We start from the raw sequence: 15667 nt of genomic DNA, 5'->3' as shown, positions 1-15667 counted from the left end.
AATGTTTCTTGTATTTTCTCCATTCTATTTCCTAGATTTTGGATCATCTTTACTATCATTATTTTGAATTCTTTTTCAGGTAGCCTGCCTATTTCCTCTTCATTAGGTCTGGTGGGTTTTTACCTTGCTCCTTCATCTGCTGTGTGTTTCTCTGTCTTCTCATTTTGCTTAACTTACTGTATTTGGGGGTCTCCTTTTCACAGGCTGCAGGTTCGTAGTTTCCGTTGTTTTTGGTGTCTGCCCCCAGTGGCTAAGTTTGGTTCCGTGGGTTGTGTAGGCCTCCTGGTGGAGGGGACTGGTGTCTGTGTTCTGGTGGATGAGCCTGGATCCTGTCTTTCTGATGGCAGGTCCACGTCTGGTGGTGTGTTTTGGGGTGTCTGTGACCTTATTATGATTTTAGGCCGCCTCTCTGCTACTGGGTGGGGTTGTGTTCCTGCCTTTCTAGTTGTTTGGCATAGGGTGTCAAGCACTGTAGCTTGCTCTTCGTTGAGTGGAGCTGGGTCTTGGCATTGAGATGGAGATCTCTGGGAGATTTCCATTTGATATTACATGGAGCTGGGAGGTCTCTGGTGGACCAATGTCCGGAACTTGGCTCTCCCACCTCAGAGGCACAACCCTGACCCCTGGCTGGAGCAGCAAGATCCTGTCATCCACATTGCTCAGAATAAAAGGGAGAAAAAAAGAAGGAAAGAAAGGAAAAGATAAAATATAATAAAATTAAAATGTTATTAAAAGAACAACATATAATTATTAAAAAATTTTTTAAAGTAATTAAAAAGAACGAAGGAAAGAAGAGAACAACCAAACCAAATAAGAAGTCCACCAATGATAACAAGCGTTGAAAAGTATACTAAAAAAACAAAGAACGAACAGACAGAACGCTAGGACAAATGGTAAAAGCAAAGCTGTACAGACAAAATCACACACAGAAGCATACACATACACACTCACAAAAACAGAAGAAGGGGAAAAAATATATATCGTTGCTCCCAAAGTCCACCTCCTCAATTTGGGATGATTCATTGTCTATTCAGATATTCCACAGATGTAGGGTACAGCAAGTTGGTTGTGAACATTTAATCCGCTGCTCCTGAGGCTGCTGGCAGAATTTTCCCTTTTTCTTCTTTGTTCACACAGCTCCTGGGGTCAGCTTTGGATTTGGCCCTGCCTCTGCATGTAGGTTGCCTGACGGCGTCTGTTCTTACTCAGACAGGACGGGGTTAAAGGAGCAGCTGATTCAGGGGCTCTGGCTCACTGAGGCCTGGGGGAGGGAGGGGCACGGAGTGTGGGGTGAGCTGCGGCAGCAGAGGCCGGCGTGACGTTGCAGCAGCCTGAGGCGTGCTGTGTGTTCTCCCGGGGATGTTGTCCCTGGATCACGGGACCCTGGAAGTGGCGGGCTGCACAGGCTCCCGGGAGGGGCGGTGTGGATAGTGACTTGTGCTCGCATACAGGCTTCTTGGTGGCTGCAGCAGCAGCCTGAGCGTCTCTTGCCCGTTTCTGGGGCCGCGCTGATAGCCTCGGCTCACGCCTGTCTCTGGAGCTCCTTTAAGCGGCGCTCTTAATCCCCTCTCCTCATGCACCAGGAAACAAAGAGGCAAGAAAAAGTCTCTTGCCTCTTCGGCAGCTCCAGACTTTTTCCCGGACTCCATCCCAGCTAGCTGTGGCACACTAGTTCCCTTCAGGCTGTGTTCATGCAGCCAACCCCAGTCCTCTCCCTGCGATCTGTCCTCCGAAGCCGGAGCCTCAGCTCCCAGCCCCTGCCCGTTCCGGCTTGTGAACAGACAAGCATCTCTGGATGGTAAGTGCTGGTCGGCACTGATCCTCTGTGCGGGAATCTCTCCGCTTTGCCCTGTGCACCCCTGTTGATGCGCTCTCCTCTGCGGCTCCGAAGCTTCCCCCCTCCGCCACCCGCCGTCTCTGCCCGCGACGGGGCTTCCTAGTGTGTGGAAGCTGTTCCTCCTTCACAGCTCTCTCCCTCTGGTGCGGGTCCCGTCCCTATTGTTTTGTCTCTGTTTTTTCTTTTGCCCTACCCAGGTACGTGGGGAGTTTCTTGCCTTTTGGGAGGTCTGAGGTCTTCTGCCAGTGTTCAGTAGGTGTTCTGTAGGAGTTGTTCCACTTGCAGATGTATTTCTGATGTATTTGTGAGGAGGAAGGTGATCTTCACGTCTCACTGTTCTGCCATCTTGAAGCTCCCCTCTACCTATTTATTTTTAAAGAGACTCCCAAACTGTTTTTTAGAGTGGCTGTGACATTTTAATTCCCACCAGCAATATATGAGAGATCCCATTCTCTGCATCCATGCTAGCATTTGGTATTGTGACTTAGTTTAGCTGTTCTATTAGACGTGTAGTGATATCTCATCAGTTTTAATTTGTTTTTCACTAATGGCTAATGATGTCGAATTTTTTTAATGTACTTATTTGCCATTTGTATATTCTTTTTTTTAAAAAATTTAGTTATTTGTTTATTTATTTTTGGCTGCTTTGGGTCTTCGTTGCTGCACACGGGCTTTCTCTAGTTGCGGCGAGCGGGGACTAGTCTTCGTTGTGGTGTGCGGGCTTCTCATTGTGGTGGCTTTTCTTGTTGTGGAGCACAGGCTCTAGGCGCACGGGTTTTAGTAGTTGTGGCAGTAGTTGTGGCTCAGTAGTTGTGGCTCGTGGGCTCTAGAGTGCAGGCCCAGTAGTTGTGGCGCACGGGCTTAGTTGCTCCGCGGCATGTGGGATCTTCTCCGAGCAGGGCTCAAACCCATGTCCCCTGCATTGGCAGGCGGATTCTTAACCACCAGGGAAGTCCCGCCATTTGTATATACTCTTAGGTGAGATGTGTCTTAATGTCTCCTGGCCATTTTGTAATTGGATTGTTTGAATTTTTTACTCTGAATTTTGAGAATTATATATTCTAGATTTGAGTCCTTTGTCAAATATGTGTTGTAAATATTGTCACTTAGTCTGTAGCTTGTCTGTTCAGTCTTTTAATCGGTTTGCAGAACAAAAGTAATTTTGATGAAGTCCAATTGATTTTTTTCTATTATGGATTATGCTTTTGGTATTCTGTCTGAAAACTCTTCACCAAGCCTTAGATCTGAACGATTTTCTCCTATATTTTCTTCTAAAAGTTTTATAGCTTTACCTTTTGTGTTTAAATCTATGATTGATTTTGAGTTAATTTTTGTGTAAGATGTGAGGTTTAGGTCGAGGTTCCTTTTTTGTTTATGGATATCCAATTGCTCCAGCACATTTAGTTGAAAAGGCTATCCCTCTGCCATTGAATTGCTTTTGCACATTTGTTAAATATCAGTTGGCCATACTTGTGTGGATGGATCTCTTTCTGGGATCTCTATTCTTTCCTTTTGATCTATGGGTGTATCCTTCTTTCAATACCACACTGTCTTGGTTACTATAGGTATAAAGTCTTGAAAATGTGTAGAGTCATTGTTTCCATTTTATTATTATTTTTCAGAATTATTTTAGCTATTCTAATTCCTTTTCCTTTACATATAAATTTTAGAATAATCTTGTCCACATTTACACAAAGTTTTTGCTGGAATTTTCATTGGAATTATGTTCAGCCTATATATCAATTTGGGGAGAATTGACATCTGTTTTCATTTGTTGCTTGTGCTTTAGTTGTCATATCTGAGAAACCATTGCCTAATCCAGGATCATGAAGATTTACTCCTGTATTTTAGTCTAAGAATTTTATAGCTTTTAGCTTTACATTTAAGCCTTTGGTCCACTTTGAGTCAGTTTTTCATATGACATGAGGTAGGTATGCAATTTCATTCTTTGGTATTGGGTATCCAGTCCTAGCACCATTTTTTAGAAGAGACTATTCTTTTCTCATTGAATTGTCTTTGCACCCTTGTCAAAAATCAGTTGACCCTAAATGTAAGCATTTCTTTACGGAATATTAGTTTTATTCTGTTGATTTATATGTCTCTCCTTATGCCAATACCATAGTCTCGACTATGGTAGCTTTGTAGTCAGTTTTGAAATAGTAAGTGTGAGCCTTATGACTTTGTTCTTCTTTTTCAAAATGGTTTTGCCTGCTGTGGGTCCCTTAAATTTTTAGATGAATCTTAAGATCAGCATGTCAGTGTCAGAAGAAAAAGCCAGCTAGAATTTTGATGGGAATTGCATTGAATCTTTGGCTCAATTTGGGGAACATTGCCATCTTAAGACTATTAAGTCTTCTGATCTGTGAACATGGGATATCTTTCTGTTTACTTAGGCCTTCTTTAATTTCTTTCAACAACGTTTTGTAGTTTTTAGTGTATAAGTCTTGCAGTTCTTTTGTTAAATTCATTTCTAATTTTTAATTTTTTTTTTTGTAATTTAAATGGAATTGATTTCTTAATTTCATTTTTGGTTTACTCATTGTTAGTGAATAGAAATACAATTGATTTTTGTTTATTGTACCCTGTAACCTGGCTGAACTTGTTTATTAGTTCTTCTAGTTTTTTTGTGTGGATTTCTAGGGATATTCTCTGTATAAGATCATGTCATTTGAGAATAGAGAATTTTATTTAGGGATTATACTCATGAATAAATTTAACAAAAGAAGTGAAAAGAAGCCATAAAATTTTACTGAAAGAAGTTAAGAAGATCAAAATAAATGGAAAAATATTCTATATTCATGGATTGGAAGGCTTAATATTGTTTAGATGGCAATATTCCCCCAAATTGATCTACAGATTGAATTCCATCCCTATCAAAATTCTAGCTTCCTTGTTTTTTGCAGATATTGATGCCCTTATCCTAAAATTCATATCAGCACTCATGAGACCCAAAACAGGCAAAACGATCTTGAAAAAGAACAAAGTTGGAGGACTCACATTTCTTAATTTCAAAACTTGCTGCAAAACTATAGTATCAAGATAGTGTGCTACTGGTGTGAAGACAGACATATAGATCAATTGAAAAGAACTGAGAGTCCAGAAATAAACCCCCATATTTATGGTCAAATATCTAAAAGTAAGAGTTGAAAATATAAAACTCTTAGAAGAAAACATACGTATAAATCTTTGTGACCTTAGGTAAGGCAATGATTTCTTAGATATGACACCTCAAGTACAAGCAAAGAAAAAATCGCTAAATTGGACTTCACCAAAATTTTAAACTTTTTTTATAAAAATAAATTTATTTATTTATTTTTGGCTGTGTTGGGTCTTCATTGCTGCGTGCGGGCTTTCTCTAGCTGTGGTGAGTGGGGGCTACTCTTTGTTGCGGTGCACGTGCTTCTCATTGCGGTGGCTTCTCTTGTTGCTGAGCACGGGCTCTAGGCACGTGGGCTCAGTAGCTGTGGCTCGCGGGTTCTAGAGTGCAGGCTCGGTAGTTGTGGTGCACAGGCTTAGTTGCTCCACGGCATGTGGGATCTTCCTGGACCAGGGCTCGAACCTGCATTGGTAGGTGGATTCTTAACCACTGTGCCACCAGGGAAGTCACAAAATTTTAAACTTTTGTTCATCAAAAGACACTAGAAGTCAGTGGGCTGCTACAGAATGGGAGAAAATATTTGCATGTCATATAACTGATAATTATTTAGCATCTAGAATACATAAAGAGTTCTTGGAACTCAACAATAAAAGTATAAATAATTCAAATTTAAAATGGGCAAAACACTTGAGTAGGCATTTCTCCCATGAAGATAAACAAATGGCCAATAAGCACATGAAAAGATGCTCAACATTATTAGTCATTAGAGAAATGCAGATGAAAACCACAATGAGATGCCACTTTGCAGACACTCAGATATGTATAAATACAAAAATGGAAAATAAGAAGTGTTGGTGAAGATATGGAGAAATTGAAATCCTGATACACTGCTGGTGGGAATGTAACATGGTGCAGCTGCTGTCGAAAGCAGTTTGGAAGTTCTCAAAAAGCTAAACATAAAGCTTCCATATGACTTAGCAATTCTACTCCTAGGTATATGCACAAGAGAATTGAAAACATATGTTCATACAAATGCTTGTAACACAAATATTCATAGCAGCATTATTCATAATAGCTCCAAAAAGGAAACAACTGGAGAGGGAAAGGGGAGAGGGACAATTTAAGGGTATGGGATTAAGAGATACAAATTACTCTGTATAAAGTAGATAAGCAACAAGGATGTATTGTATAGCACAGGGAATTATAGCCATTATCTTGTAATAGCTTTAAAGAGTATAATCTGTAAAAATACTGAATCACTGTGCTGTATACCTAAAGTAACATAATATTGTAAATCAAGTATACTTCAATAAGAAATATATATGATATAAAAAATTAAAAAAAAAACCCAAAACAAAATGGAAACAACCCAAATGTCAATCAGATGAATGGATAAACAAAATGTAGCATACCCATATAATGGAATATTTAATCCATGATACAACATGGATGAACTTTGAGAACACTTTGCTAGGTGAAAGAAGCTAGATATAAAAGGCCATGTATTGTATTATATGATTCTATGTATATTACATTTCCAGAATAAGCAAATCCATAGAGATAGAAAGTAGCTTATTGGTTGCCGGGGGCTGGAAGAAAAAGGTGATGGGTAGTGGTTACTGATTGGTACAGGGTTTTATTTGGGGATGATGAAAATGTTCTGGAAATAGATAGTGGTGATGGTTGCACAACCTTGTGAATATACTAAAAACCACTTCAGTGGTTTTAAAATGCAATTCATTGTGCACTTTAAAATGTTGAATTTTATGGTATATGAATTATATCTCAAAAAAAAGACCTATGAATGAGGCTTTTCCATGGAGCTGCCAGACTGGTCAATTAGTGATGATTCTCTGGGGATGGGGCTTTTTTGGCTCCTCCAAACTCATTCTGTCCTTTTCATTGCCTCCTAAGCTAATATGGTTCCCAATCTACTGGTTTTCAAGGCTTTTGCAGGGCTGGAGAGGGGGATAAAATGAGCAATTTAAAATACTACAGGCTTGTTGCCCTTACCAAGTTCTTTTATTCAAGAAAAATCAGCTGATTTTCTTGAGTAAACACCTCTAAGATCGTTGCGAACTCTTTTTTAATTTCCAGAGTTCTGAAAAACTTAATTTTGACAATTTTTGCCTAAGTCCTCATTGCTTTCCTGGAGGAATGGAGTTTCAGAGATCTTTAAGTCACCATTCTAGAAGTGATTCTTCCAAAATTGATTTTCATATGTTGATCTTGCATCTTTTTTTTTTTTGGCTGCTTTGGGTCGTGAGCTTTCTCTACTTGCAGTGGCGAGCGGGGGCTACTCTTTCGTTGCGGTGCGTGGGCTTCTCATTGTGGTGGCTTCTCATTGTGGAGCACAGGCTCTAGGCGTACGGGCTTCAGTAGTTGTGGTGCATGGGCTTAGTTGCTCCACGTCATGTGGGATCTTCCCAGACCAGGGCTCAAACCTGTGTCCCCTGCATTGGCAGGTGGATTCTTAACCACTGCGCCACCAGGGAAGCCTGATCTTGCATCTTATCTCTTTGCTGAATTCACTTATTCTAGAATTTTTTGGTAAATTTCTTGGAATTGTCTGTGTAGACTAACTATCATGTCATCCGCAGATAGGGACAGTTTTATTCCTTTCCAATCTGTATTCCCTTTATTTCCTTTTCTAGCCTATTGTGCTGGCTGGGACTTTCAATACTATGTTGAATCAGAGTGGTGAGGATGAATGTGATTTTTTTGGACATGTTATAATGGAATGTGTCAACCTTGGTATAGCTACATAACTCAGTTAACCAATATTTTCCAAATTACCAGTTCATATTGTTACAAAATCATGCATGGGTAAAAGATGGAGTCAAAGTGTAAGATAGATCCATGGGTTTTAATGTAAAAGTTCATTCATGAAAAGTTCACTTGTATGGTTCCAGAATTCACACTGCAACTAACCTTTAAGAAGCTGCCACTTGCTTAGTTTTGGTCTTGTATCAAAGAAGAATAGCTTCAATTATCTGAAAAGACTATTTTCCAACTACATATATTTGTAAGAATGGATTTCCTTCATGTACTTCAATCAAGACAACATTATAGTAGGTATAATGCAGAATCAGATATGAAAATCCAGGTGTTCTATTAAACCATTTACAGATCTGTAAAAATGTAGTACAATGGTACTTTCTGCTAATTTTTTTTTGAAAATATAGTTTTCACAAGAATGTGTTATTTATATTAACATAGTCAACCTCATTTTTCAATGAATGTTTTTTAAAACTTCAGTTTTAATTTATAATATGGTAAATATTGATAGCTTTAAGGTAGATAGACAAAATCGCTTTGAGTCCTCAATAATTTTTAAGAGTTATAGGGCCCTGAGACCAAAAAGAATCAGAACTGGGACTTCCCTGGTGGTGCAGTGGTTAAGAATCCGCCTGCCAGTGCAGGGGACATGGGTTCAAGCCCTGGTCCAGGAAGATCCCACATGCCACGGAGCAACTAAGCCCGTGCACCACAACTACTGAGCCTGTGCTCTAGAGCCCTTGAGCCACAACTGCTGAGCCCATGAGCTGCAACTACTGAAGCTTGCGTGCTCTAGGGCCTGTGTGCCACAACTACTGAGCCCGTGTGCTGCAGCTCCTGAAGCCTGCATGTGGCTAGAGCCTGTGCTCTGCAACAAGAGAAGCTACTGTGATGAGAAGCCCGTGCACCGCAACGAAGAGTAGCCCCTGCTCTCCACAACTAGAGAAAGCCCCCACGCAGCAACGAAGACCCAACACAGCCAAAAAATCAATCAATCAATGAATCAATCAACTATTAAAAAAAAAGAATCAGAACTGTTTTGGTGTAGGATTGGTCTAGAGCCGTGATTCTCAAAGTGTGGTTCCTGGACCAGCAGCATCAATATCACCTGGGAACTCGTTTGAAATGAAAATTCTTGGGTGCCACCCCAGACTCAATGAATCAGAAATTCTGGAAGTAGGGTCCAACAATCTGTGTTTTAGCAAGGCTTCCATATGATTCTGTTTATGCTAAAATTTGAGAAGCATTAATACAGCATATTCTGTCAGGATGTTTGACAATGAGAAGAAAAATTGAGTTGTAGCTGCTGAGAGAAGCACAGTCAAAGGAACGTTATTTTCAAAATAGAATATATAGGAACACATTATAGGTAGAATATGAAAAGGCAGGAAGAAGATTGGAGGAGTTGGATAAAGAGGAAGGGGTAATTAATGGGTCATATACCAGAAGGAGATGGAAATGAATCTGATCAAATACGTGTACCGAGGGATAAACATTTATTTAGTGCCTGCTATGTAAGTCAATGCTCTGTGCACTAGAGATAAAAAAACCAGGGAATTCCCTGGCGGTCCAGGGGTTAGGACTCAGTGCTTTCACTGCCGTGGCCAGCTTTCAATCCCTGGTCAGGGAACTAAGATCCCGCAAGCCAGCAGTCCCCAACCTTTTTGGCACCAGGGACTGGTTTCGTGAAAGACAATTTTTCCATGGGCCGGAGAGGGGCGGGATGGTTTCGGGATGATTCAAGTGCATTACATTTATTGTGCACTTTATTTCTATTTATATTACATTGTAATATATAATGAAATAATTATACAACTCACCATAATGCAGTACCAGTGGGAGCCCTGAGCTTGTTCTCCTGCAACTATATGGTCCCATCTGGGGGTGACGGGAGACAGTGACACCTGAAGTGTTTTGCTTATGTCCAGTCTACTCCGTAATCTCGTTTTGGTTGCTGTCACTGCAGAAAACCCTGCTTCACAAAGATAGGATGTTGGAAATGGAAGCAGGCTTTTCAGTGCTTTTGTGGCAATCTCAGGATATTCCGCCTTGACTTTAATCCGTAACGTATGGAGAATTGAAGTTGTCTCAAACATACTTTTAAGGCCACCATCATTTGCGATCTCAAGCAGTTGATCCTCTTCTAGCACGGACAAAGTCAATTCACCTGGCTTATTTACAAATGGGTTGCGGATCCATTCCTTCCCAGCTCGGGGGTCTTTTGTGGTTGGGAAGTAATGCTCAAACTCTTTTAAAAGCTGAGATAGGTGATCATGCACCAGCTGGGAGAAAGAAGGCCCTGGCTCAGTTTCTTTCAAAATCTCTGCAAATGTTTGAAACATGTCAGAAATCCCAGTTTTCACTCATTGCCCCCATAATTCCAGTTTGGCTTTGAATGCAGCCACTTTATCTGCCCACTTGAACACAGTTGTTGTTTTCCCCTGAAGTGACAGTTTGAGTTCGTTGAGCAGGTTGAATATGTCACACAAGTATGCAAGTTTTGCGACCCATTCTGTGTCAGTGAAATGCGCTGCCAGTGGTGACTGTTTTTCTAAAGAAATCTCTGGAGCGGCTCTCATAACTCAGAAACTCTGGCCAGTGATCCACCTTTAGAAAGCCATCTCACTTCTGTGTATAAGAGAAGACGTGTGTGCTCTGTGTCCACCTCCTCACAGAGCTGCGCAAACAGACGTGAGTTAAGGGCACGTACTTTAATGTGGTTGATAATTTTTTAAAAAATTTATTTATTTATTTATTTTTGGCTGTGTTGGGTCTTCATTTCTGTGCGAGGGCTTTCTCCAGTTGCGCCGAGCGGGGGCCACTCTTCATCGCGGTGCGCGGGCCTCTCACTGTCGCGGGCCTCTCCCGTTGCGGAGCACAGGCTCCAGACGCGCAGGCTCAGTAGTTGTGGCTCATGCGCTTAGTTGCTCCACGGCATATGGGATACTCCCAGACCAGGGCTCGAACCCGTGTCCCCTGCATCGGCAGGCAGACCCCCAACCACTGCACCACCGGGAAAGCCCCGTGGTTGATAATTTTAATCACATCCTGCAAAATGTTGCTAAGTTCAGGTGACATTTTTCGGCTAGCCAGCATTTCTCTATGGATGACACAGTGCGTAGACTCACATTCAGAAGCAACCTCTTTGACCCGAGTAGTGAAACCAGAAAGACATCCAGTCATGGCAGCTGCTCCGTCCATATATACACTGACACAAAAAGACCAATTCAGTTTTCCTGATACGTAATCATTCAAAGACTTGAATAGTTCTGCAGCTGTGGTGCTGGCTGGCAACAAAAGTGCACATAACATATCCTCATGCACATTCTCCTGAAAAATATGTCACACTAAAACAAGCATTCTTACCTTGTTGTCAACGTCAGTAGACTCATCAACTTGGATTGCATACCATGGTGACTCATTAATCCTCTCTAACAATTGTGCCTCAGTATCCTCTACTACTTCATCAAGTCGTCTAGTATGGTGCTAGCCAAAAGAGGAACACGTGCCACCTCTCCTAAAAGTTCATGACAGATGTCCTTAGCAGCAGGCAGGATCAACTCTTCACCAGTAGTAAAGGGCTTCTTAGCTTTAGCAATGTGGTTAGCCGCTAAGAATGATGCTCTCAGTGCAGACACATTTAATGAAGTGGTGGCCTTCAATAATTGCTTCTGTTCTTCATGTTCATGTTTTTTTCTTTTGAAAAACTCCAAAGGCTTATCTTTTAATGCAGGGTGCTTGGTCTCCATGTGGCAAAGCAGTTTTGAAGGTTTCATGGCTTTGTTGGTTAGCCGGTCACCACATATTATACAAAGCGGGCTTGGAGAATGTGAATCACCTGTTGCAATGAACCCGTAATTTAAGAAGGACTCTTGGTATTTTCTTTTAAATGCAGCTTTCTTTTTGTTGGCAGTCTTAGAGTCTTCTGCTTTCTCATCATTGGGTCTTTCCCCCTTTTCAAAGAAGCTCTCTGGCACGTTTGTTTTTTACTCATTTTGGCTAGGGTTAGCCTGTGGGCTTACCAAAACTGTGATTGAGACAAGCGCACAGTGCGGGAAACAAACGTGGACAGAAGTGGTAAATAAAATAATGGGTGGGCCATGCGCAGACTAAAATAAGTGTCAGATCCTGACTTAAAGCCTGCCACCAGATGCAACTGTACAATTGAAGTACATCAACTCACTTGCCACTATAAAGCCTGCCACCAGATGCAGCTTAATTGTCACTCCCCACTCACTGATAGGGTTTTGATATGAGTCTGCAAGCGATTGATTTATTATGGTCTCTGTGCAGTCAAACCTCTCTGCTAATGATAATCTGTATTTGTAGCCTCTCCCCAGCGCTAGCATCACTGCCTCAGCTCCACCTCAGATCAGCAGGCATTAGATTCTCATAAGGAGCACACAACCTAGATCCCTCGCATGCACAGTTCCCAGTAGGGTTCACTCTCCTATGAGAATCTAATGCCGCTGCTGATCTGACAGGAGGCGGAGCTCAGGTGGTAATGTGAGCGATGGGGAGTGGCTGTAAATGCAGATGAAGCTTCGCCCAGTGGCCCGCCGATCACCTCCTGCTGTGTGGCCTGGTTAGGGACCCCTGCCGCAAGCCACGTGAGTGGTATGGCCAAAAAAAAAAAAATGTTAATGTGTGGTGCCTCTCTTATAGGAGCTTAAGGTAAGTTTTGTGGAAGATACAGATGTATAAACAGATACATTACACTAGGATAATTGTTTTCATATGAATGAAGTTCCAGTTCCACAGTAAAACAAAAGGTGAACAACTAATTATGCTGTGAAAATTAAGAAGACTGAATTTTCTCTGGTTAGGAAAGGGACATAAGTTGGGTATTTTACACTGCAAAGAAGAATTAGATGTTGAGGAGCGCATGAGTTTTTTTAATAAGGTGGAAGGTGAAGTAATTTTTGGGAGAGGTGCAGTAGGAGGTTGTGGTATGTTATGGAGCACTTGAAGAATACGAAGAAGAGCTGGAACATCTGGGTGGGAAATGTCCTAAGAAAATCAACAAAGAAGGAAACTAATTTTTACTGAGCATATACTATATACTTGACATGGTGCTAGGAGCTGTAACATTCTTGTTTGCTGAGCTAAAGTGAAGGTCCAGTTGAAGTTAGCATACATTTTTAGTGGATCCATTCAGCATAGTTTACTGTCTTTGGATTGATTGTGTTGTCATCATCACTTAGTAGCATATTAGGTGATAGTCTGTCTAGCATTTAGTTCCTTGCATAATGGCAATAATCCTTTGCAGCAGCAGTTCAGGTCCAACCTTGGAGTTTTTCTTCTCTCTTCTAAGGAAGGGAAACTTAAGGTTCCTTGATCCATCAGTATAAGTTGTAATACTGTATAGACCTGCTAGCATATGATTTTACAAGCAGTGAGTACCACACAAGAACAGATAACTTCCTTTGTTACAGTTCTTGGCACTGGTGGTGGTTTTGACTGTTAAATATGTTAACATTCTTGTATACTGCCTTACAGTTTACAAAGTGCTTTCATATCTGTGATCTCATTTGATCCTCATAAGATCAATCCTATGTGGTAGACATTACTATCCCTATTTTACGATAAAGGAAATTGAGGCTCAAAGAGGTTGTGACTTGCCTAAGTTCACTGAGCAAAGAAGAGGGGAAGTTGGGAATCCAAATCCTGTATTCTTTTTACTACATCAGTATAGGCTGGGCATCATCCCAGACCTAATGATTCAGAATCTCCAAGTGGTGGGACGTGGGCATGTGATTTCCAGAAAGCTCCACTGGTAAGTATGATGCTCACCAAAGGTTTCTACAGCATTACATCATGCTGCCTCTTCCTTAAGACTTCTTTTACTGGAATTCTATATCATTTGGATTTGAAATATTGATTTCTGGCCCAACAAGATGAATAAATTTTCAAAACTAGCTTGAATTATTAGACCTGTTATTTCCTCTGAGATAAAATCTCAGTATTTATTTTGTTGTTGAAAGAAAAAGATGTTTAATTTTAGATTATTTACTTAACAATTCAAATTTAGAAATTAAATAAAACAATAAAACAAGATCCAAACTCTACAAATATAAACCTAGATGGTTTTGAAAGGAAATATACCCGAATATCAGTAGTGATCATCTGAGTTTGGAGATTACAGTTGATTTTATTCTTTAAAAATATTCTGTATTTTAAAAGATCCCTGTAAAAGTCATATATTCTTTTTTAAGAAGAAAAAACCAATAAATTGTATTTTATCAATTTCTCATTGAATAAGTTTTTTAATAGTTGCCTTCTACCTCAGTAAGTTTTAGGAAGACATGAAAAGACCTTTGGACCTTTGTAAAATCTGAGTATTGATAGACACTTTATGGATTCTTTGACTATTAAAGGCTTGTATTGTTTTATATCTTTTAAGAACAGAAAGCATCCTCCTCTGATATGATGTTTGTCACTCAGTGTATCTCCTTTATAATAAGATTTTTTTCACCTTGAATAATGTATCAATTAGCACGTATTCATCAAACATTTATTTGTATAGATGGGAATATTATTTTGTAATCTCTATAGATAATTGAGATTTGGCTTATTGAGGTTCTTGTGCTTACAGTTTTTTTTTCTCCTTTAACAAAATCTACTATTAATGCCTTAGAGAAGGGTATCTACTCAGCAAAATGTCAAGCTTAAGATTCAGCAAGTAGATAGAGGAGAAAACTAGAGAGAAGCTGGCTTCTTACATTCTTCATCTTTTCTTCTCTCTACTCAATTCTTTTATTATCCAAAGCACAAAAATATTTGACACCACATAAGGAAGAGAAAAGAAAATAGTGAATGTAGGGGTTTTTGCCCCGAGAAGGTACTTCAGAAAATTATTTTTTTGTATATGTCCACGTTTCTTTTAATATGCCTCACCAGCTAAATTCTTTAATGACTGAAACAAGCCTCTTCTATAAGTGTGGAAGTAACGTGTGATTGATGTTTTCGTTCATTTGAGTGTCATATAATGGTAGAACTGAAAGAAATCTTAAGAGATAATCTAGTACAGTATCCTCGTTTTATAGATGAGGAAGCTAAAGCCATGAGAGCATAAGGTTCAAGGTTATAAGTAATAAATATCAGAGTAGCTCTTCTAGCTCCAAGATAGGATTGCACTAAACTGCCTTTCATAGCAGATGTTCACAGCATTTCAGACTATGAAGTTACTATGAGCCTGTTTTAGGACAAAAGACTGCTATTTAATGTAAAAAACTCCTCTAATGTGGAGATAAATACAAGAGCTCTTCAAGCTGGGGAAACATCTCTCAGACATGGCATTATATCATAATATAATAACATAAGATTGTATAATACACCAATTTTGATATTTCCAGAAAAATGAAATAACTCTTGTCATTCAGTGTCAACTTTGTCTTACCCAAGATTCTTATCACTTATTTCTCTGTATTTTGAGCTGGCTGTTATGTTTAGCTCAACCAGTTAGCATTGCTAAGAAGATTAGAAAAGAAATTAAGACTTTTTAACACCAGTTAAAAATATGTTAGATTTGACTTATAGACAAATAGCTTGTTATTTCATTTTAACCAGTTACTGACATTTTTTTGCTTTCCCAGGCAATTGCTCAAGAGGATTTTCCAAGAGCATCTACATGTATACTGCACTGTAAAGATATGTTGATGAGGCTGCCCAATATGGTGAGTGAAATCTCTGCCTTTATTCTCTAAGCATTTGAAAATATGCTATATCAAGTTCTAGGAAGAATCATTACTATTTCATGTGATCCTTTAGAGATTATATTTTAGATCAGATGTACTTACTTAGCGAAGCTTTGAAATATTTTGCTTCCTTTGTTCTTTACTAGAAAGGGTTTTTGAAAAAGTGATATGGGTTTTTTCTTTTTTTTTTTTTAATAGATCTTGATTGGAGTATAATTGCTTCATAATACTGTGTTAGCTTCTGTTGTACAACAAAGT

At 39.8% G+C, this 15667-nt stretch overlaps 1 protein-coding gene across 1 annotated transcript in view; it reads left to right on the top strand.

Annotated features, from left to right (window-relative positions):
* The window catches only part of LOC309620325 (testis-expressed protein 11-like), a 190795-nt gene that overhangs the window by 68881 nt on the left and 106247 nt on the right, over nt 1–15667 (top strand). The window contains exon 8 of the mRNA XM_082376471.1: nt 15308–15388. Within this exon, the coding sequence (XP_082232597.1) occupies nt 15308–15388 (81 nt within the window). The remainder of the gene's footprint in view (nt 1–15307; nt 15389–15667) is intronic.

The sequence above is a fragment of the Balaenoptera borealis genome (genome assembly GCF_965194805.1).
Source record: "Balaenoptera borealis genome assembly, chromosome: X".
NCBI lineage: Eukaryota > Metazoa > Chordata > Mammalia > Artiodactyla > Balaenopteridae > Balaenoptera > Balaenoptera borealis.
Note: the sequence above shows the minus strand (reverse complement) of the source record. Positions and strands in the feature narration are given on the sequence as shown.